General features: G+C 42.3%; 1 protein-coding gene across 1 annotated transcript in view; it reads left to right on the top strand.

Annotated features, from left to right (window-relative positions):
- Positions 1-25,061, top strand: part of LOC8032428 (nose resistant to fluoxetine protein 6) — a 95,125-nt gene that overhangs the window by 68,824 nt on the left and 1,240 nt on the right. The window contains exons 5-14 of the mRNA XM_029986768.4: positions 210-301; positions 2,755-2,937; positions 4,813-4,906; positions 7,560-7,646; positions 10,129-10,294; positions 11,228-11,310; positions 13,066-13,188; positions 14,432-14,552; positions 19,614-19,800; positions 21,154-21,296. Of these exons, the coding sequence (XP_029842628.3) occupies positions 210-301; positions 2,755-2,937; positions 4,813-4,906; positions 7,560-7,646; positions 10,129-10,294; positions 11,228-11,310; positions 13,066-13,188; positions 14,432-14,552; positions 19,614-19,800; positions 21,154-21,296 (1,279 nt within the window). The remainder of the gene's footprint in view (positions 1-209; positions 302-2,754; positions 2,938-4,812; positions 4,907-7,559; positions 7,647-10,128; positions 10,295-11,227; positions 11,311-13,065; positions 13,189-14,431; positions 14,553-19,613; positions 19,801-21,153; positions 21,297-25,061) is intronic.

Below are 25,061 nucleotides of genomic sequence, written 5' to 3'. Positions count from 1 at the left end.
ACCACAACGTGGCAGCGACTACGGTTCTCACGCGGTACTATCAATGTCAGTATTTGCTGAGAATACAGTCCGAATGAAAACTTTGACGCATACCGACACCGATAGGAGCGTTATTGTATATTATGTTCTTATTAATGTTTAGCATCCCAAAGTGATATGTAAGGTATGAGTAAACGTCAAAATAATATTATCGAACTCTTATTTTTCAGTGCCTTCCTCTCCGTCCTCGCCTTTGTACTGGCGTTGAGCACAGCAATTGATCTCATTCACAAACATCGCTATGGAAACGATGGGTCTCGAGGTAGGTAACTGGAAATGTGATTGATTTTATTATGTTCAAATACATGCCAGAAACAGTTTTCCAACCGTAAAACAGATTGTGTAGGCTGTGTTTTGTGTCTGATTCATATTATAAATAATACAGCGGTATCTAAGGGAAACAATTAAGTACCCTTTGTCTGATGGAAGTATCTTAGTATGCCTTTTAATAAAAAGACAGCGCACTTTAAATTAATAACAAGAAAAAACTCCCCAGAGCACTGTATAGTTACCGATATTCTTGAACCTGGGTTGGAGTAAACGCTGTGTTTGTGTCCCTTTCCTGTCTTCGTCTTTTGAGCTTAAATAGTTTTCGTAAACAATCCCTCGAAACTGTAAACAAAAATCTGAAAGTAGGAATTATTTCACAGGCTACAAATTTTAACACTGGTCTAGGAATGATCTCCTCCTTGTCGAGGAGTGAACACTTTTTGAAAATGTAAAAATTCACTTGTACAATCATATTGTATTTTCTTAGGAAACGATAATGCCTTTGAGGACTCCGTGCATATTTTGCGTTATTGTTCTAGAACTTACGAAATAGGAAATATGACACCAAAGTGAATCTGACTTGAAACGTGCACGTTGGAACAAAACAACATACATTTCACAAATGATAGGTAACAATTTTTTCTCCTTTTCGATGATTAAATGCCCGCATTTTAAATATCATATTTGAACTCCACATTGATCTCCCGCATTTCAAGTATATCCTAATGCAATTAACAATTAAAAATTTTTCCCAAGGCTGCCAAAAAGTGTCGCGATGTGGCTTTAGCATGCGTGACAGATTGCGCTGTCTGATGTTACTTCACCAGTAATGTGCTTAATAAATTGGGCCATAGTAACGCGTATGCTTATTGCCCATGTGCCTGTATTGAGCGCAGAGACAATTAGCGGGCTATAGTTGTGTGTTTATTGTCTGTGTATATTTGTGCACATATCCCTTCCTGAAAAGTCGTCTTTCGGTAGGCGCATCTGTAAAATCAGTGATTGGTTATCTAAGTGCAATTCAGCAATTAGAGTAAAAGCATCTGTTTCATCATGCAATTCGAAGACTGCAGCAAGTAAATATTTTCACTTAATATTATGTCACAATCCCCAAAAGGAAAGAAAGGTCAAATTAAAGAGTAGTTTATTTTAAGTTGGCATAGCAAATCCACGAGAGTAAAATGAAAAAAAAACAAGCTATTAGCTTTTATTGTATTATTGACTTTTAAGGTGGCACTTAAGACTGGACACGTATCATCGTTCGTTTAATAAGAAAAAAAAAGTGCATATCTATTTTTTTTTTGTTGTGTGGTGTTTTTTTATAATATCAATATTTGGCTTGCCGGGCTGTATTTTTAGAGCGCAACTCTTAGGGGCCTTTTTCCGGCTTGAGCGGCTTCGGCGTAGCCGTCGCCGTTGGCGAAACCGCGAGGTCACGTGACCCCCCAAGTTCACGTGAACCCTCCAGTTCACTTGACCCGCCCCCCCCGAAGTCACGTGACCCCCGTAGTCACGTGACCCCCGAGGTCACTGGCCCCCCTGAGGCCACGTGACCCCTCTGAGGCCACGTGAACCCCTGAGGCCACGTGGCCCCCTGAGGTCACGTGACCCCCCCTGAGGTCCCGTGAGCCCCCGAGGTCACGTGACCCCTCAAGGTCACGTGACCTCAGAGTCACCTATCCCTCACGACGCTTCCATCCTCCTCCTCAAGAGCTGGGCTCTAATCCGGCGTCACAGGGAATTGTAAACGGCTTTCTTTTTTCATATATTAAACCCCGGACTAACCTCCATGACTATGGATCCTACAGCGGTTGTATATTGGTATTAATTATATGAAAATCCTAATAATTAAAGGCATAGGCAAAGTTATAGATCAAGTTCCGAGTCAACAATTAAAAAGCATTGGATAATAATACCTGATTGTCTAAAACATTTGTAGGGAGTCGGGAGATGAAAACAAAACCCCAGACAGATGCCTAGAAATTACGAAGCAAAAGACGCCGTTTAAATTAGCTGCTCTCTGCGTTTCCCAGCTTTTGACGTTAGAAACGTTCACAATGCTTTTGAGCGTGATGTTTACTAGTCGTATGATCTGACGAAGAAATATTCTGAACTGTAAAATTCCGATCAGTATTTTTTTATATATAATGGCGCGTATCGGTATTTTTTAAACAACCGCTTTGTGAATTTATATCTCGTGACTTCATTTACTGGCAGTTTACTAACAAAAATATGGGAGCCGCGTCTTTTGTTGTGTTTTAACAGTAAACAGGCAAATTGTTAACAAACGCTGGGGGTTAGTGTTCCTATAAGAGGTTTATACGAAAAGCGTTTTTTTCTAGTATTTGACGTAATTTCAGTCTATCGTTTCTAACAAATTGATTTGTTTTGGAAATACATCGCTATTTAAAGTGCTCACAAGATGTGATATTATTTTTACCGCAGGAAAACTGGTCCAGTACCTAACGGCCTTCTCCCTTCCTGCGAGCACAAGAACTTTGCTGTCTGTAAACAGGGACAAGCAGTCGGACGCTTACAAGCTTCGCTTCCTGCACGGAATCCGGTTCTTCAGCATCGTCTGGGTCGTCCTTGGCCACTCATATAGCACCTTCAACTTCACCAACGTCTGTGAGTAGTTCTCCAATCCCTCAAATTGATAAATTTTAGTATGTATTATAGTTGAAAAATCACACGTATTAGGCTGCAACGCATCAAGTTTGTTAGTGTGGCATGGTTAACATAACGACAGCAAAAGGATATGGAAAGAAGCGCAGGATCAGAAATTATTACTACCATTCAACTATATTCAACTATGTCGGAGACCTATTCGACAAGGTCATGAAAGGCGCCTGAAGATGGTTCGCTTTGCCCAGGCACATATTGCTAGGTCATCAAAATAGATGAGTCTTTTTTCTATTCCCTCCCTATAAATGAAGCCCCTGCCGCGAATCATTTCTTAGTAGCACCAAATTTGCTGCGACGGCATATGGGACTTTTGTATCGGTGGAGACTACCTACATACACAACGCTGCGTCTGTGCTTACTTCATTTCTTGTACTGCAATGTTTTTGCGCCTTTTCACCGCACCCATTAAAAAAATACTGAAAAATAGAAATATTTACTGGATGGTCACAAATAAAATGTAAACAAAGCGGGCCTATTGCTAATGGTTATTAGCAACCAGCTTCATGTCGTCCTAGAAAAGCTCTAAATATGGCAAATTATTTTTTGTTTCATGCTTGTAAAATTTTGGCAGATATAATGAATATTGTGCAGCCTATGGACTTGCATTTGTAAGTTAGTTGCCTTTGCATAGTTTTATATAACAAGACACACATGTCTCATCATATTTCAGTGTTCATTGATTAGGAGAAATATAATGATGAACATTTAGGAGACTAAAGTCCGAATGCAACTGCTAGGAAAAAAACGGTGTTTTATACGCCTGAATATAGGTGCAAATTAATTATTAAAATCTCCATGCGTGTGAAGAACATTGCTAATCTGCACCACTGCTCGCTGTTTTCTAGTGCATGGTCATCCGGAGCCTAGTTTTCTTCATTCTGCAATAATTGCTTCTGGAATAACTGGAAGGACTAAACGACGCGCAGATTTCGTTCTTAAAAAAGGCATGCAGTAAACGTGAATGTTGGGCTGTTACTCCTGTTAGTTCGAAAGTGCATAAAAGATCGTCTAAAATGCAACAAAAGATTCATTTCTCATATATACCTTTTTTAGCTGCTGAGATACTTTAGTAATTTAGATCAATTTTGCCACAAATGTTGAGCTTTAATTCGATGCTCAGTGGATAAAAGAAGACTGCAGCGTTCTCACCACACAACAATTGAAGTTAGTTTATCGGTTAATTATTCCGGTCCACGCTGCACGTGTCTTGTTTAACAGCGGGGTATTGTTCAAGCATCATTGTTTGTATGTTTTGGTGATGAAACGTTTAAATTCAAAGCTACAGACCGTGTTTAGAGATATTAATTCGTTTTGTTTACATCCAGGTACCTTTCTATGTCCATATGTTAAGCCTTAAAAATAGCGCGCGAGGTTTTTTTTAGTTTTACATGATGCTCGAAATAATTAGACGCGCAACGGCTCCTTTTATGAAAACGACACGATTGAATGTACATCAACACGCACTACAACTTGTTTGTAGTACGTTTTGAGCATTACGTATTATTAAAAAAATACAGCTATTTACTCTGTGTTGATTAGCCAGTTTGAACCATCGCAAAAGTTATATTATTTTGCTCTGTTGATCTGTCGACAATACTATATCTCCGTTCCTCTCTTATACCATGCGCCAAAGTTTTTTTGTTTTTGAGTCTTAGAACAAGTTTGCTTTAACAACCTGTATTGACTAGCAAAGGACAAAAGTATCGACAAAATTGCTTGGAAGCATGCACATGGGTATTTCGGGAAGCGTTGATGTAGCACTTCATTATTTGTCAAAGCATCTAAACCAGTGCGCCTCTCTGTCTTTCTTCTCCTCAGCCCGTCTGGTCAATGCACTTCACTATGGGGACAACATCACATTCTGCTTTATAATGGCTGGCTACCTGAGTGTGGACACTTTCCTCTTTCTGGCGTGAGTATTCTTATAAAACGATATCCCCGAAGTTTTTATTTCAAGGTTTGCATGTAGCACCCAAAAATAATAGTTATAAAAAGAAATGTTAAATTGTATTTAACCCGTAAAGCAGTCAAAAACGAATCACCCATTTTTTTACGTGTGAAATTCTTGATAGAATTAACTCTATCACACCTGGCTAGTGAGCGTAAAACGTTCATTGACTAAGTGCTCGCCGTTTCGTAAAGCCCAAAAGTGAAGCCGAGGTAAAAGCGTGGCCGCGAGGCTCGATACTGATTGGTTGCCGGGTGGGAGAGGAGGAGTGACGTGCTCGAAGCTGAATGGTTTTTGGGGAGGTCTTGTGACCGGGGATGGAGTGAGGAGGAGAGGTATGCGAGAAGGTAAGGTGGGAAAGAAGGAGTCTGTTGACAGATCATCAATGATCACCAGGTTTTTCTTCTCAAGTGTATGTATGCCACTTGTTAAATTATCTCATGAAGTGCGCTGTGAATGTAGGCGTCTGTCTGAACAGGGTAGATGTGCTGCTAAACCAACTTTTAAGACTGAAGACCAGCTACTCACAATTACATACATAAAACGCAGAATATCGATACATGTTTCTGATGCTAGAAGATTTCATGCATTGAACACAATTACCTGGAAGTTTACCATACGTATTTTTTATAAGGAACAAAGCAGAAAATGATTTCTTTTCACATTATAGAGTTTTCGCCATGGGAAAACAGTTAAGGCATAATCAATATGAATCACTGAATCTACTGAATCACTAATATTCCACCCCATTTTTTCGAATAAAACGCTACCTGTTACTCAATTATACCAATATTCTATTCGGTATAGTCGCATGGAGCGTACTTAATAAGGTAATGTGTGAGCTTCAGTGAGCTTTATTGATTGAGGACAGTTTAATGGTGTGGTGCCATTAGAAACTAGCAAGCAATGAAGCTATTATATTGGTCAATCATTGTCTGCGCTGGCACGTGTATCGATAAATAGACACAAACTGTTGCAAATCTCGAACAAAATCGTTCATCGAAAACGTTTTATCAATCTCAGTGGTATCGAAAGCCAACTGTCTGCGGACATATCGGCCTCCTTGTCATTCCTTGCTGAGAATGGAACGGTTTGGCACATAGGATATGTATTTTTTTACGTGTCTGCATGCTTACAACGACAAATTCAACTGGATGTCTTGTAAGCCATTGGAGCGCTCATTGTGATAGCTTTCAAAGCTTCCCAGTTCAGAAGCTGTGAAATCGCCACAAAGGTGAAGGACAAAAAGGCAAGGATAAAATAAAGTCAATGTGCAGGCTATTTTTTGTTTCAAATATGTAAAGCAATAAATTACTTACCGACATTGTAAAATGTGGGCGCTCATTTTATTTGCGGCTGATAACCAGCGAATGGTATGTTGTAACACAGGTAAATTAAACGATGTAGAACAGACAAACGACGATAATCAGCATAAATTGAAGCATGTGCCCGGCAATATTAGAAATGGGGTATTGAAAGTAGAAGCACAGAACACTGGACCACAAGAGATGACTACTGAACAGTGGGACGACTGGTAGAAGGTGATGCTTGAATCAAAATAGGCAGCCAGGCAGCTAAGTAATTACCTTCGGCGATTGAATAGACATTAACAAGACTACCGTTTCAAGCACTAACGAAACCAGTGCAAACAACCTCTCCACCAGGTGATTGACGTTTGTTTGGAAACAGCTCCAAGTGAATTAATTATGTGCTTGAACTTGTTTCGGTGCCACACCCCTTTAACCTGGGCCTTTTAAGGATTCCATGGTGATTAATCAAAACGTAGTCTTGAAAATCTAAGTACATGGTTAAGATCTGCCTTTTAAGCATATCATGTGTAGTTACTGCAAGTTTACTGATAGATAAGTCATGCTTTGTAGGACAGCATATGTATATCTAGTTTAGAAATCCGTCTCTTTCTATTTCTTTCAGGCGTAGCTCTTATTTCGTCGCACTAATTTTAAGTTAAGCCCTGGTAGATGAGTTAACTATAATGTCATGTGCAAAAACTCAAAGTTAGTTTGCGCATAAAGCCTAATTTTTCGCAAAGGAGAAAAACCTCTCTGCTTAGAGAAAAAGCACTGCACAATATCGTTAACAACATTGCGTACTGAATATGCCGTGATTTGTGTAGCTGATTACCTGTGTGTTTTAGCGATGTCCTCATTAAACCAACATCTCAATAAGGTTCTTTTAAAATTTATTCAATCCTCATCCACAACGTAGTGGACGATCTAAGTTAATGTTAATTTCCAGATTGTTGTTCGAAATACACCAAAGTGTTCCAGACCTTCACCTTATATAACGTAGCGTGTTCCCCTGCTTCGCACCATAACCTAAGGCTATGAGCAAACACACACACACACACACACACACACACACACATATATATATATATATATATATATATATATATATATATATATATATATATGTCATTGAAGGTGTGCGGAAAAATTAATTTGTGACAAACCACCAATGTCTACCTGTACAAAAATATCCGGTGTACGTAATGCTCTAACAGAATCATAAAGGTTATCGATGATATTTTCATTGGCATACGATGCGTTGCAATTCGACATTGTGAGTCACAATTATCTATTACGCCTTTTTTCAGAGGCTTTCTTCTGACGTACAACTTGATGAGAGAACGCGCCAACGGATTTGTTGGAGGATGCATTGCTTTAGTCCGGCGGTGGATCAGGTAAGAGTTGCAAAAATGTTTAAGGTGTAGTGGTCACGGTGTCCTTGGTGTAACAATTGTTTATTGGAATATCTACTGCATGAGATTGAAATGTCTAATTGTTTTATAAATACAACTCCTAATGAATCGTTTTAGTATGATGCCGTTTAAAATTGCACCAAAGGCAGCGACAATAATATATATAAATAGTTATTCGTGCATGATGAAGAGTACGCATGTGATGCATCTTTAGGGTACTCGCTATTCTGCTTTGCAATTCTATCTCGTATAGTGGTTAGCGCGAATACCATTCTGGAGTGTTATTTTTCTTCCGAGAGCTGTGAATCGCGTCACTATAATTAGGTGCTATGCGGAAAGCAAGGGGTCTGTTTCTTGCGCAGGGGTTGCGTCTATGTCAGAACTGCGAGCTCTTATTGGCTGATTGAAATTAATAGAGGGTAAACGTCGAGGCATCTAGCTTTGAGGTCTACTCACTATTTTTTTCAATCAGCCAATAAGAGCTTGTTAGTCGTTCTGAGGTCAACACAACAGCTTCGCAAGAAGCAAACGACTTGCTCTCCGCATCGCTCGACACAAGTTTTCTATTAAGTTCCTTTTTATATTTCTTTTCGTAAATATGTTTAATATTCCTGATAGTCCTTTCATTGATAGCCCTGAAAACATTATTACAATCTTGTAGCAACCATTATTAGCTTTACTACAGTGGCTTCTTGTTGTAATATCTAGGGGAAGGAAAGAGCGCATTTCCAAAAGTACTGGAAGTGACATTTAAAAACTGAGGCCGTTTACAACTCCCCGTAACGCCGAATTAGAGTGCAGCTCGTGAGGAGGAGGAGGCAAGGGTACTGAGGGTCACGTGTTCTCGGGCGGCGGGGAGGGGTCACGTGACCTCGGGGGGGGGGGGGGGGCACGTGACCTTGGGGGTCACGTGACATGGGGGTCATGTGACCTCTGGGGAAGGGAGGTCACGTGACCCCCCCCCTTCCCGAGGTCACCGAAGGCACTTGAGGTCCTCCCGAGGTCCTCCCGATGTCCTCCCGAAGGAACCCGAGATTCTCCCGAGGTCCTCCCGAAGGAACCCGAGGTCCTCCCGAAGGAACCCGAGGTTCTCCAGAGGTCCTCCCGAAGGAACCCGAGGTCCTTCGGGAGGACCCTGGGTTCCCTCGGGAAAATTTACCCATAATGCGCCGCGCGGTTGCGCCGACGGCGACGACGACGGCGACGCCAATGCCGCTCATGCCCGAAACGGGCGCCTAAGAACTGCGCTCTAAAACATTCAAAATAACAATAATTGGCACCAAATTTGGGGCTACCGCGTGTCCCAAGTTGCGGCCAGGGTCTTTAAATCCACCGCAAAATTCGGTTTCTTAACCTATCGCGCTACGATTTTGTGCAGCGTTGACCACAGATGGTGCATTTTTTTTTTTAGTAAAATTTGCAAAGAGCGAACTTGTTTGAGGAAAGTGTAGAGAAAGAAAAAGGGTTAGCTTCTATGGAAACGCAGCGAAGCCACCGGTATCCAAACAATATGGCGCCGTTTCGCACGGGAGACAAGAGATGGAGCAAGCGGTCGCGGCGCCAAGTGCCGCCAACGAACGAGCATACGGCACCTAGAGGCGAATTTTTTAGCAGTCGATCGTTTCGACTTAAATGCGGCGCGCGTTCCGCAGGCGGCGACAGTCGCAGAAACAAAAACATGCACGGTAACAACAAGGAACTGCAAAGCAGACGACACAAGTACCACTAAAAATAACTGCTTAAAGAAACCGACAAGCCATTTTTTATCAATTATGTGTGCATTAAATGTGTTTTATTAGTAAGGATAATAAAATAATACATTGGCAACTGATATTAAAAAAGCTCGCGCCGCTTTTGTGTCAAAAAGATAGTCTGCTAAAGACGCCAGCTCTCGGCGCCGTATGCTCGTTCATTAGCGGCAGTTGGCGTCGCGACCGCTTGCGCCATGTCTTGTCTCCCGTGCGACACGGTGCCGTATTGTTTGAAGACCGGTGGCTTCGCTGCCTTTCCATAGGATCTATGACTTTTTCTTTCTTTACTTTTTCCTCAACTAAGTTCGCTGTTTGCAAATTTTACAAAAACAAAATGCACCATCTACACGCAACGCTGCACAAAATCGTAGCGCGAGAAGTTAAGAAACCGAATTTCGTGGTCGATTTAAAGATTCTGGCCGCTACTTGGGACAACCGGTATAAACAAAAAACAACTTCGGTGCAACTTTCTTGTTTTAAATCTAATCGTTTTTTGTTACCACGTTTGTAATTTTATTATGTTTAAAAATCTAGTAGATAATGATGAAAAAACAAATGTAGGAAAGAGTGCAATGGGCATGCACAAAACTCAGAATGAATTGCAAGCTTTTTCCGCGACACATAATCAAATTCGAGCAGTATGCAATAGAAATATGGTTTATCTAATCCAGAAGGAGCTCATTGCAAGAGTCGCTGTATTCTTTTTTCCGCAGGGGTACAGTGCCGCTCTTCTTCGCTATTATGTGCACGTTCCTGTTGCCCCTCTTCGTCAATGGACCCAACGCAAAAGAGATTTTTAACAATTTTTATACGGAGTTCAGAAACCAGTATTGGGCGCTTCTGCTTCAGATTCGGAACTTCACGAAGGAACTTCACATCGTAAGTGATACACTAGAGTACATAACGAAAAAATGAGGTTGTTTGGGGACATACACCGTGCTAGAACAAATAGTAGTAATACAATTTTAATAATTAAAATAAGGCACGCTCACATATGAATATTTAATGATCACCGTCAGAAATTAACTTTTTGACATAAAATAGGTTTAATACGCGTGTAATATTTTCCTGCGTACACACAATCACGCCAGTTGTATTCAAGATCTAGCGTTCACGTTCCTACTTAATGCAACTAACTTTGCGTCAGATGATAATTGAAAAACAAAGCTTCCGACCCCAATTGCCATTGTAACTCATAAAGACGTAGTAAAATGCTGCTGGAGGCTCGATTTGATTTGCAAAATAAAAGTGGCCAGCATGCGCATAAAGCAATTTTGCCGGGATGTTGAAAAGAACAAAACAATGTTCTAATTTCGTGTTACCTCTGACTGATATCGCGAAGACTACGACAATACGCTTGGCATTAGGATTGAAGGCGAAGCTATAAGCACAAGCATGTTGCCCTGAACGACGCTTATACTGCACGAGCGTGTGTGTTCGCGACGCCGTCTGAATGCCCGGAGCTCTTGATTGCAGCACCTGCTACGCCAGCGCTTAAAGTGGACCGCCGTATATGAGGCGGGGGGGGGGGGGGGGGGGGGGGGGGACAAACTAAACACCCGAGTGGCACACAACCGAAAAATAGGGGATAAATTGTTAAAAAGAAATGAACACAGAAAGTTCGACTTCAATACAATTAAGTATAACCGAAATATATGATAATGGCCGTGCTAATACACTTCGGTTGTGCATTAAAATAAGACACATGGCAGGAGTGCTGTCGAATGCGTAGGACACATGAGCATCACAAACAGGGATGTATGCATTCACACTTTGTGCAGTCCTTGTGTATTTATTGTGCTTTTATTTCAGGGAATGTACGGCCACCTTTGGTACATGTCCACAGATTTTCAGCTCTTTGTGATAACGGTGTTCATCCTTCTGCTCTTCAAGAAGTAAGTAGATCCTTCAATGGATATTGATGTATCCCACGCTGTTTACCGGTACTGTATCTACCGTTTGTTTTTCAGTGACTGGGGATATTAGTGTTTTAGCAGATCGTTTCGAGGACCCCGATAACGACACTCCATATCAAAACAATCCTCTAAATCTCTACATATAAAAAATTTAACCTAAAAAAAACATTCCTTCGTGAATATTATATTTATAGCAGAGGCCCCTTTGTATATTTTAAGACAAACTTGAACAAATGATCTACTTCAAATTTCGTAATTACCTTTTTTGAAGTATTTGCTTTCGCTGTCGCATTGCAATTATACATATTTCTTGCCCCTCCACAAAATGTTGGAATAGTTGCTGTAAGAAATTTAGACAAAAAAATTCTGCGCCGTGTTCTTCTTTCGCTAGTTTAATCCCAGAGGAAGCTTATCAGTCGAAGCCATCCTATAACAGAGCGACGGAAGTATCACGCGAATGAGACGTTCACCTCCGTACCTGAAAGATTATGCTCGTAACTTGGAAACGCGTACGTAAAATAGTGACGTACACGTGCCTCTTTTGCATATGAATGTTTGCCAAAAGCAAACTTTCGTTCAAGACTAGGCGCGAACAGAAGAATAGAATTTATATTTTTTCGTAAAAGTGTTCCAAAAGCCGGGATTCATGATTACAGAACAAATACCTCCGACTTATATAACGATGTCAACAATTTATGAGTAGACGTTTCGTCTCTCGTGCAGGAGACATAATCAGTGCAGGATAACCTGACTAGCTGCCAGCAACCAAACGCTTGCTTTGTCCTTCAAAGCAAGTGTTTGTTTGCTGGTAGCTAGTCGGGTTGTTCCTTTGACTAGCGCAAAATGAATTAGTTTCTAAAAACTGCTCTAGCTTATTTGTACGACTAGTACCAAATACATAATTAAAATGGGCCAAATAGTCGGACTTAAAGAAAAATAATAATGAGTCGATTTGAGTTAAATTTGATCAAAATTATAACTCTTCATTCCTACACTGACATCCATCGCTGTCGGTGGCGTCCCTTCAAAGGAATAAAAATTATAGTATTTGAATTGACAATTTTCATTCATTCTTAGGCGTTGGTCAAACAGCCCGTTTGCATTCAGGCAAGGTGTGCTTTCAACATCGATGTAGGTCGAGATATTTAATTATAACGTTTTAGACAGTGCCAGTGTGCTTCCAATGTACTTTAATATTTTGTTGATTGCGAGGTATTACAATTCAAATAGTTTTAAAGGCATTTCGCATGATGTCTGCAGCCTGCCATCCCGCTGAGCATGTATATGGATGGAGATAAAGGATAGACACTGAACAACGAGGCAGAAGTTATCAATCATTATAAAATACCGTAGAGCTCAAGGTAAACTCTTTTATGGGTCGCATAGCAACAAATACTGCATTTTCATGAACTAATCATTTATCGAAATGATAGGCTATTTGATAGACTACTTTTGTAGACTATTTCGTGGTTAACCACAGTCCCTAGAAGGCAATGGATAGATATATAGATCTTGTTCAAAAATAGTTCGAGACACAATTTAGCACATGGGTACTTTTTATTTACGAGACAATATTTGTAGGTATTTATATTTAAACTTTTTCGTTATTACAAGGTAGTTAGCATGGTGCAAAGCCCCGTTATCAAGGCTTGAATTACTGTGGTCACTTGTTGTTCGGTGTCTTAAGAAAGTAAGTATTGTATATATGTTACTAAAAAAACTCCATCTTTCTAGGAGATTGTGGACTGCCGTCACCGTCCTCAGTGTGCTGTCATTGATTGCCTGCTCCATCTCCATGTGGGAGGTGCATAACACAGTGTACACTCCATTCGTGCTTCCTATGGCTGATAATTTCACGTAAGCATTTTATTTATTTTTAGAAATATAAATATTGATCAAACAAAAGGTTTATTTCCTATAGTGGCTTGCGCATGCCAATGCACACATTTGGCGAGCAATAAAGAGACATACACGGACTCTGTAGCTGCAGTAACGCCGAAGAAAGTGCCACAACACAGGCGGCAGGCCCCTTCCGGCGTGAGGCGGTCGTGTTTTACGCCGTTTTGGTCAATGGCGTTTTGTCCTTTGGGCCAAGGTTTGGTGATTGACGAATATTATACTTCCGCTCACACATAAGCCAAAGCGCAGTCGACGCCATGAGTTAAGGGAGGCGATCAAGCATCGTTAGAATTGCAACGTCACGACATTTGTTGTCTTTCTGTGCACGTTCTTGAAGCAATCAAGCGCAGTGCGTGCGCCATGAACTCTGCGCGAACGCCTTGAAGTACAGTGACGTACAGTGAAGTACAGTGAACCGAAATATACGCACCTTTTGCAGTGTTCCCCAGCACTGGCGTGGTTGAGTAGCTGTGTGTGCATCCCAAGAATTGGTAACTTAGCCCTTTCTCCTGCCGCATCTCAGCCGCAAAGTAGGTGCCACCACCTAGTTTGCGGCCAGTGCTCAGCGGAATTAAGGTTACCTCCGTAATGCAATCCCAAATGATGGGTATGTCTCTATGATCAGTGCTTATAAAACGCCTTGAGACACTCAACATAGCGTGAAACGAACAAACCTACGATAGGAGGGGAGTGGCATCATGTGCCTGTGAGATGGTAAACACCGAAATAATCACAATCATTTACGGACTAGTATGATGTAAGACGCGTATTTTCTAGATATGAAAAATAAAACTCCATAACAAAAATGGCGCAGTTTAGGTGTACTACACTCTAATGTTTGTCTTTATTCCCGTAACACGATAGTAATTTTATTTTTGTTGTTTTTCGTTTTAAACGGTGTCCCTACTTTAGCTTCTACTTCAGTGACTCCTGCGTAGAGTGTTGAACATTTAATTCATAGCAGGTTAATTCCAATATTTGTCAAATTCCTCCCTATCTGAGAGAATCTCACTGCGGTGAAATCGTACTGTAACCGAGAATTAGCTTAAACTTTTAAAGTTACACTGTTTTCTAAAGTAGTCCTCTGTCCTCGTTTTCGAGCGTGAGATATTATATATTTTTTTAATGTGAACTACGCATTTTGTATTACTTTCTATTAAAGAGGATCATAGCTCCTAATGCAATATGTCTCATTTTTCAGGGTTTCCGTCGGCACCTTAAACGAGGTGTACACTCATCCGTCCTACCACGGAGCCGCATTCTTCCTTGGTGCTATAACACAACTGCTGCTTATCAAGTACAGCTCTGTGAAAATCAGCAAGGTAGGTGCCCTTGGAGGGTGCCTTATTTCTCATTGAATTAGTAGATCATACCAATGTTGTTGTTTTTTTGTTTTTTTTAATACATAATTGATTGTATAACATATTTGGTAACCTCTCGTGAACACAGATCACAACGGCAATCTCAGATTCCTCTCTACGTTCAAGCACACTTACCACAGCTGCGCAGAGAAATTGAGTTGTGATACTAGGAAGCCTTACCCTTGACAGCAATTAAATGTTAGACTTGGAAGAGAGTGAAACATGATTAGCACAACGTATGTAGACACGGCGAATAAACATTTCTTGGTGATTTCACTGACGTTCATTGGGCTAGCAAGCGGCGATAAAACCGCATAAATTAAACGGCCACTGCTTCTTTTCATATTTGGATCACACTGAATGTCCCTGAGGCCTATAACTTCGCCTGACGTTTAGCAGTACAGCCAAGAACATTTTTGTTTATAGATTTAGTATTAATATTTTAGCTGATTGTCTTTTAAAAGATAAAAATAAGCCCTTTTCATGTCTTTCTACTTCAACATACTAGGTGGATATAATGTGCGTTATTCCCGTCAAAGTTTTTAGTAATCCTAATATTTAGATTTTGTTCGTTCGTCATAACTCGCACAAAGGTACGTAGCTCATACCATCGAGGCCTTCGCCGCTGCACCTTATAAAGTGTGATGAGGTGATGTACGGATGCCAGAGAGGTGCTCACGATTTTTAAATGGAGCGTAGGGAAGGGTGTGAGGAGATGCCGGTGCGGGTTATGACGGCCATGCGTTGATTAAATCGGTCATTACTGGGTCGTTCGTCTCTGTAGCTGATCTCACAATTCAAAATTTGGCGGCTCGTGCTGCAGCTCTTTCAGTAAACGTGAATCTGGTAGAAATACTGACGAATTTGACATGCTTGCGTCAGTGTATTGTGTCGTGTAATAATAATTCTAAGCTTTGAAGTTAGACCTACCTAAAGAACTACCCAAAGAACGACCTAAAGAACGACCTAAAGAACCACAATAGAATCTTAGGCGTCCCTTAGTATTAGCCATTTAGCAGCCGAAGGAAACATGCACACAATGTGTTAAATATAGTGAGGCGGCACACGCTGTGCTCACCACAACTCAACTGACTATGACAAGCCCTGCGCTCTTAGGTTCGGAGTGTGGTTAAAATGCCGCAAGGACAATCGAGTAAGATTCGATACTGTCTTTCAGACGCCTCAATGTAAAGTCAACCTCTCACTTAAATGGCACACAGATAGCTATATGTATATATGTTTACTCAGGAGGTCACAATGCATAGTGAAGTCTTCCAGAGGATAATGAGCACGACCGATCCGTCACCTTCATTGGCCAGAACGAAAAACAAAGATTGACACAAATTTATGAACTAACAGTTTCAAATTGGGTGCTTTAAGCGATCAGCGGCTGGAATGTAAATACAAAAATAAGGCGAAGAAAGAAGACGCATTTGTAAAGCGCTCGGCGCTATAATAATCTGATCCTCAAATGAACCCCTGAAAGATGAGTACTACGTAGATTATTATTATCCAGTTATTGCCTTAAGTGACTGATGAAAAGCTGCCAATACGAAAAGTCAGAAGTTTCCTAGTCAACGCCTGAAATTTCTCTATTTCAGCCAAACTTTCCCTCGCTTGCCCAAATTATTACATAATACTAAATATTGGTGCTTTCTTTTCACCGGTTCCATTTTTACAATGAGAGATATATTATGGAGCTTTTACGGTTTGCATACGTTTCGCAAAAATCAGTTCATCCGGCCAAAAAGCGGCGAAAGCAAATCTGGCGAGGGGAAGTGCTACCGGGAGTTTCAAACCTTAGGTGATATGCACGCCATCAGAACATGGTACTGCTTAATACCTTCAAGGGCGCGTTTTATAATATTCAGTCCAAAACTCAAGGTGGAACACATATGAGAGTTCTCGTATTTGAACACAAGGAACACGACACACAGTGACTACCATTTTGCGCACGGCATTTCACGAAATATTATTAGTCGTGGTAAGTCTGCAATGCTGCATCTCCAGACATCACAATATTTCTTCTTGTACTCAGGCTTTCTTTTTTGAGAAGCCACAGCGGCGTTTTCAAAAGATTCCACTTGGCTGATCCTTTCCTCCATAGCTTTCACGGGGGCGATGAAAACAGATGAAGAATTATTTAGCTGAAAAGAGTTGTTCCCGTGCTCCTCAGTGTTTCCAGATAGTCGCACAACAAACCACCAAACGGCTGGAGAGAATAGCATAAATGTAGCCAAAGCCGCTAAACTTCGATGTTATCTCAAAATAAAATCATAATTGACCTATAAAATTCTAGATATATACGCGCCCAAATTTTCCCTGAAACTAGCAAGTTTACTCTTATTACCCCATAAACCTGAATATTACCTTAATCTGAGAAATTTTCCTCGAATTGGCAGCCCTGGACTCATTCCCTGTCGTTTTTCTGTCGTCACCGCATTCTTGGGAAATTTGATAATTATAAGCGTACGCCTGCTCACTTGCGTCCTCACGTTTTGCTCGTATAGTAAGCGGCTTTGATGACGTCGTTACACGGGCCGTTGAAAATGTACGTAGACAGACGTCACATAAACGTTAGATAATCGTGGTTTGCCTAAATTTAACCGAGATGCTGTCACTCGGCTTATTCACTCCTAGTTGAAGCAAAAACGAAGCCATATCTGGTGACATCTGATGCATCTAGATGTAGAGTAGTGCCTATGTGATTCGATTTATTATTATTATAATTCTTTACTTACCAGCCCCATTTTTTTATGGTGCACAGACATATTATCAGAACGATTGAGATATGCACAAGCAGGAGCCGCTTTGCTATCACTGTAATTTAGTGACAACGCTGGTCGAGCGCGCATTCCTCCACAACACGTGATCTGCTGAGATAGCTTTAATTTCAGCTATCACTACACTTTGCTTCCACTTCAGTTCAGATGCAGCCGACAGTAATGAGCTAATAGTCGCTATCAATCAGCTTTAGAGTGCAAGTCACTGGGCTTTTTTTTCATTTACGATTGATTCAGCGTGATTGAGAACTTGCATAAACTTGACGAACACCATTAGAATGTGATTTTGACTCTATCCTTTTCGGTCCTATCACCTGGTAGTGTCGGCTGCTTTTGAACTCCAGAAAAGAAGTTTTGGCTCAATAGCTTATATCGAATGATTTTTCAGCTGCTTTATTTGGCGTTGTTTCTGTTGCCAATGGTAATACTAACTATCCCGTGAAAAATACAGAAAAGAGGGTTTGGCTCAGTCGCTGTCGATCTTTCGGAATAACTAAAATCTTGGACGAAGTCGCTCGGGAGCATGGAAATTTCAGCTGCACTCACCATCTAGTAAAATCTAAGGTATCATAGCGCCCATTGTTATAAAAACACTGACCCTCTTTCTTTTAAGTACGATAAGTACAATTTGTGTACTCCAATATTGAATAAAAAACGATGAATTTTCTTGCGACCCAAAGGCACCTTGACCCTTTTCTGTGAACCTAGCTTGGCGAATGTTTTGTCTGTAGTACGAAATTTTAAAGGAAGATGAAGTGGCCTCTCCCGAGGACGACTGAAGTTGTGACCTCGAAATTGGGATATCTTTAAATAAACCTGAATCAACTGAAATATTACAGGCGAGGACTTTTCGGATTTCTTTTGATTTAATCAAAAACATGGGACACTAGCCTATAAATTTGTCTTTTCCAAAAATATATGCTATTACGATTGTTCCATTTACATACTTACAGTTACAGTCATCTTGGACTTGGTGAGTTCATCAGGTCAAAACTAAGATTGCGAAGCAGAGTTTCAGCTAGCTAACGTTACAAACCTAAAAGGCTCGATATAGTCCTACGACACGCGGGCGCGCGAAAACATGCACCCTGCTTACGTCACGTTGTCGAAGTGCCGTCAATCTATAACTCCGGCAGTTTGGTGTCGCGATCGTAACAAGTGGTGGCGGCCGGCACACTTCGTCAGCGACGTCGTGAAGTAGGTCTTGCTCTGTTTCGCGCCTTGTTAGCCGGACCAGAATGCTCCGCGTGCGTTCCCCTGGATCGACGCACCTGCACAGTAGCACCCAAACTCCCGGAGTCTGGGAGCGATAGACGCGGGCTGTACAGAGGCGCATATCTCGCACGTAGTGTCTAGCATAGCTAGGCCGACCTCCGCTGGCGACCGCACCGAAGACGGCGGACGATATCGAGCCCTTAACTGTAACTTTGTGCTACCTTTAACTGTGTAATTACAGGTAAAGGAGTTTTAGAACAGAATTGAAGTCCGGGGATCCCCAAGGAGAGTATGATGGAGCGCCTTGGAAACTGCTACGAATCTTGTAAAATGCTGTTCAGAATACAACCTGTACATAGAAGCACATAGTTAAAAGGAAAAAAAAATATGAACGCGCCCCGATGTGATAGCATCCACATTCCCATGATTAGGAGCCCAGAATTCTACTACTACGCCAAAGGGGCACTGGTTGTATGTCGGCGCCAAAGAGGCTGTGATGAAAGCGAACGCCGATCAGCCGACGGCGGCGTTTCGCCTTCGAGCGCGCACGAACAGCGAGTAGAGACCGATGCCACAAGCTTTGCATCTGCTCAATGATCATTTGAATGGAAGCTCGAGAATCTCACGCCCTCGCGCCATCATTCCGCCCTCTTCCTCAGTTCCTTTTCTATGTAACTGCAATCTTAGTCACAAGTTTTAAAGGACGACGCGGCAACATTCTGCGTATATAAATTTTATCCCTAAGGTACAGTCATAATGCACAGGATGTTTCCTTACGGTATACACATAGTGCATAAAACATGGACATAAATTATTGCTGGCAAAAACCTGATAAAAAAAACAGGGTTTGCCCTTGACTATGGAAATTACGTCCATCTTTCTCCCAAGACTGCGAATGAATTCCAATCGGCGTACACTAACTTTCACTTTAGTACTATAAGTGAAGCGAAAGTGGCATTGCTTGTTATTTGGGCAACGCTAAAATAAAAAACAAAAAAAAACTTTTATTTTGGTTTTGTTTTAGTTGTTCCAAGCAGGCATGTGGCTCATCACTGCGACATGCGGACTGACAGCTATCCTGAGCATGTACGAGTGGAACAGGGGTGCGCATCCACCGGAGTGGGCCAAGCTGTCATTCGCCTTCTCCGAACGCCTTCTTTGGGCTATCTGGCTCTCGTGGCTCACATTCGCATGTGCCACCGGAAGGGGAAGTGAGTATGCCTTTAGCGTCTCATGGCACCTACTGATGTAGACCATGTCTCGCCCTACAATTTTTTAGAGCGCAGCTCTTAGTGGCCCGTTTCCAGCCTGAGCGGCGTCGGCGTCGGCGTCGGCGTAACCGGGGGTGGGGGTCACGTGACCCCCCGAGGTCACATGCCCCCCCCCCCCCCGAGGTCACGTGACCCCCCCGCGAGGTCACGTGACTCCCCCGAGGTCACGTGACCCCCCCCTCTTTTGAGACCACGTGACCCCCCTCGGGGTCACGTGACTACCCGCAGGTGACGTGACCCCCCTCAGTACCCTTCCCTACTCCTCCTCAAGAGCTGCGCTCAAATTCGGCGTTACAGGGATTTGTAAACGGCTTTCATTTTTTTTCACCAGAATATTATTGAGAAGTTGTGGAATATCATGACCTCGCAGATAATTATAACGTTTACTTTTAAAAAATTATCAGTCAGCGCGCATGCGAGTTCATGAACACTTGAAAGGCCTGAACATAAGACAGGGGAGGAAAATGAAGATGCTTAAACAGGTGGTCCGTGTTTTGCTTCATTTTAGGCGTCTCGTAATGTTTCAAGTTTGCTGTAAATATTCTAATCCAACATTTCCATGTGATGTAATTAAGCCTGTGAACATTCAGCTTCCTTGTTTTGTTCCTTGTGCTGCGCGTGCCGCCATCCACTTGAAGGACTATTTCCCTTATTGCGGAAAAACATTTTTTTTTCCAAACACTAATGGACATGGTTTATCCCAGATACTAAACGACATACCTTGATATGACTTGTCGTCCAAGATGTACTCAAATATTTGCAAATGGCTTCTTTCTTTCTGCAAAGCCACTAACAAGTCAGATATTTATAAGAAGCCTAATTTCTCCTGTACAAGTACTTTATGCTACGGTCATTGTGCCACGCGGAGGTATGGACGCTCACTTCAATCTTGGTACTGTCAATAGAAATCAAAATTAGGATTGCGCGTTTAGATTGCGCGTTGACGGACGCTCTCAGTCAAGTAAAACGCCAAATAAAAGCCACTCCAGCAATTGAACAAAATATATTTTGAATTGAAAGTGTGTAGAAAAAAAAATATGAAAATAAATATTTTAAGGTGATAGATGAATCTGTTCGAATTTTCGTAACTAAACGTTCATATGGGTTCATCGTGATATTGGCAAGATTTCTAATACAAAACATATCAAAATGAAAAAAAGAACTGCTGCACCGTCCACTTATTTCGGCCATGAAAAGTAAATATTTGCCGTAAAGGTAATATATTATTTACCCTAATAACTCGAGTTCACGTTTTGTCCACGCAATGGTTATATTTGTGATGTTCTTTCACAGGCTTCATCACCCACTTCCTTTCTTGGGGAGCATTCGTTCCACTCAGCCGGCTATCATTCGGCGTTTATTTACTTCATGTGCCATACTACTTTGTTCGCCTCTACACAACGAGAGAAAGGCTCTTTTTCTCACATTTCACCATGGTAAGTGATGAACAAGCTGGGACCGCCATGGGGCCTACGCTTTTTGTTTACGTTACTTGTTTCTACGCATGGCTAAATATGCGCAACAAAAAAAAAAGAGAGACGGACTCAGAAGAAAAAAACACAGACAACAAACAAGCGCCTTTCTACGTGTTTCTCTTCTTATTCCCTATCTTCTTGTGCTCATCTTGATCCATATTTAGTAATCATAGCGACTCGCCGAACTGACCACCCTAACACAGTTTGTTTTTAGACACATACATTATGTTTTTGTGATCCCAATGGTGTACACCAGCTTGGTTGATATGCAGCAGAATCCAATGTTTTGCATAATCATCAGGCTTGCAGCTTAGCAAAGCCAAGGGTTTGAGTGAACCATATAAAGGTGTTTTATAACATTGATCGTAAAGTTTATCAAAAGACCTTGCCTTACAATGAAGTTTGGCTTTAACAAAGGTCTAAAAACCATAAAAACATTTGTAAAAAAAAGTCTAGATACTTCAGGAAGGCGTCTAATCTCAAAATCTGAAAATGCGTATTCGCATTCTCCCTATGGTAAACATTGTTAAACGTTCAACATAGTAAAACTGCGCACAGGCAGACATAAAGGAAAACGAGCTAGTATATTACCGAGCTCAAATCACCACAATTGTATTGTTAACCATTCACTCTTTATGCCGTATTTTAATGATTACATTGTATCAGAGCGAGATTATGATAAAACAATCGTTCTACCAAATTATCGCACATCCAAGTAATTTTGTGTTCTCATTTTCCGCAGTTATGTTCCTTCTTTTATGTTTATATTTGGTGTGTTATGTATCTACGTGCTATTAGAGCACACCCAATATGTAAACGGAATCGTAAGATTACATAGAATGGTTTTAGAACAGAGGAACCCCCCCCCCCCCCCCTTTGGCTGTCCTTAAAATTGGGGAACCAAAACCGCAACAAGATTGGAGCTGCCGGCTTATAGAGCATGGTTTTCCTCAACGCAGCGCTGTGCACGTGCGTTTCAAGCTTGCAGGGCCATTGAGTCTAACAAGCGTGATATTCAAAAAAATATATATATTAAAAAAAGCGTAAACATAAGGTTTTAAAAATAACTTCTTGGTTACAAATAATAGCTTATATAAAGCCAACTGAACCCGGATAAAACACAAGGCAAACTAAAATCAGTTTATTGTTAGAAGTTTTGCGCCAAAATACTTCAATCATTAGCGCTTTATTTTGGCGTCCGTTCTCGGATTATTCGTGGCGTTCGTGTGTCGCGTTTACATTTTGTCGCCAAAAAGTTAGACTTTCAACTATGCAGAAACCGAGACAAAGGCGGTCGAGCATAATCTGCGAGCAGGTTCTTTATTTAGGTCTGAGCTGGAGCGACTCGAAGCACTGTAACACTTGTTTTTAAGCTCCATGTAACGTGCCACGAACGCTCGGCTGATCAAGCCAAGAGAATCGACTCAGGGTATTGGAGTAGCTAGAGTCATTGAATGTTCCCGGAGCACCGAAACTCCCAATCTTTCCTTGAGAGCCGAATCGCAGCGCAGCAGTCACGATCCCAGCATGCCGTTGCACTGTGTACAGTGTAGCGTTCTTTCTCCACCGCGTTCCAGGCCTGAGGCGACACTGGATTGTTTTTATTGAAGTTATTTCCTTCTTTCCGAGCGGTGCCTTACTTCCTTCTTGCTGTCTCATCTCGTCATTTCTCGCCTCAAAATTCATCGAAGTCGAGTGTTAGGCTTAGTGTCACAGGGGTAGAGGTTGAAACGCAGCAGCAGCGCAACCTGAGTGAGCAAACGAGCCGGCAACTTTGTTCGGCGAACCAGATTAGCAGCTACTTGATATAAGGAATCTAGAAAAAATTAACGTACCCTCCGTTCGATCCTAACATATCGATGCCCAGAACTCCCGGCAGTGCGCACCAACTGTAGTCGTGGTAACGTGGAAATGTTTTATATGAGGAGAGCAAGTTCGTCTGCTTCTTGCGCAGGGGGTAGCGGTGACGTCAGAACGCCGCGCCCTGATTGGCTGATCGCGACCCCCCTATCTGAGCGTCGTCTGCTCCTTTGCAACGTCGTCTGCTCGCAATGTAGTCTGCGTCTGTCTTACCTTTCCTGCGTCTTTCGGAAGTGCAGGCGACGATCTTACGCCAAAAATGTGCGTAAGACTTAACTTAAGAACAAATTCGTATTCACGAACCGAAATTTTCGTAAGTTTTGCGCAGGTTAGGACGAAATCCTACGACAGCTCCGAAGCCGGCTTACGCACTTCTTACGATCAAATCAGCATGGCCGACAGCGTCGCGGTCGCGCCGACCCACGGACGTTTATTTTTCTACGTGCGCTTCTCACGCGTCCCGACTTCAAGCAGCAAGAAAAAAGTGAAAAGTACTTTAAACAGACCACGAAAAACAAGAACGCTGGACCCACAAACACCCGGGAAAAGCCCTAACGGCCACGATTCCACCGAACGCGACCAAGCGAGCACGGCAGTTAGGCCTAGCAGGCACTCCGCGACTCGGCGACCGTCTGCCCACGACCGGTTGGTGTGCTGAATGGAATATGGCTGCGCGACCCTTGTGAAGCCTTCCCGTATTATACTTTGATCGCTGACCTCAGTTTTAGATTAAGAGGTCAATTTCTTCCTCTTGTTATCTCCTTGTTTCCCGAGGCAACGGTGACTCTCTCCGGTGAAAAAGCGGTGAATCTCCGACAGACGCAGGAAAGGTAAAGCAGCCATCGCTTTGACTAGCAGACGTAAAGCAGACGAGGTTAACTACGCCAACCCGCCGACGCCGTCAAAGAATGAGGGGTCTCGCCGCACACGAGAGGAGCGAAAAAGTATTTGGGAGGGAACTTGCGGACACTAACACCGCTCACCCCCGTCTCGGTTCTTAGCAAACAAACCTCGGCGCTTCGGGACACCTCGCCAGTGAGTCATTTGACTTCCCTCCTTGATACGCGTCTGCTAGTTGTTAGACAAAAACAACGTACCGCTCGAGTTATTTCGTCTGCCCTCTCTGAAAGGCGAAGTCGAGCTCGCTCGTAAAGACCTGCACTTCCGAAAGTCGCAGGAAAGGTAAGACAGACGCAGACGATGTTGCGAGCAGATGACGTTGCAAAGGAGCAGACGACGCTGAGATAGGGGGTCGCGATGAGCCAATCAGGGCTCGGTGTTTCGACGTCACCGCTACTTCCTTTCTCATGCGCAGAAGACGAAAATGAGCCCACTTGCGGCCCTGATATCGTTTTAGTTGTTTTGGGCCTATCTCCAAAATGGCCGACTGATAACTTCCGCTAAGTGTAAACCATCCAATCAGAACTGAATTCTGAGGGGATTAACTTCCGGTAAGCGGACTAAATGGAATTCGCTACTTTGTAAACATTCAACGACCCAACGGTTAACCTTTAGGCTTAGGAACGGCCAGAATAAGAGGGTGATCTTCAAAATGGGGCGAGCTACCCGCTAATGATTTGTTTTTCGACCAAGATAAAGGGAAGCGAAAGCGGGCTGAACCATTCACCGGCAATGGACGTGGCTAATATGGCAGCGACAATGCCCTATTCAGACCGAAGCGAGCGGAAAGGGATCCGCATGTCTCCCGACGTAACCCGGCCCCAGGCAAATAGTGGCCCCACGCTAATTTTTAAATATTTTGTTAGAGACGAGCGAAAACCCAAGACCCAAATTGCAATGTTGGTTTGCCACTTGCGGAATGATGAGCACAAGCGGCCCCCAAGCTTTGGGTCCCCCTATTCTAAA

The sequence above is a fragment of the Ixodes scapularis genome, unplaced genomic scaffold (genome assembly GCF_016920785.2).
Source record: "Ixodes scapularis isolate PalLabHiFi unplaced genomic scaffold, ASM1692078v2 PGA_scaffold3__209_contigs__length_174095766, whole genome shotgun sequence".
Taxonomy (NCBI): Eukaryota; Metazoa; Arthropoda; class Arachnida; order Ixodida; family Ixodidae; genus Ixodes; species Ixodes scapularis.
This window is presented reverse-complemented; position numbering and strand designations above follow the sequence as displayed.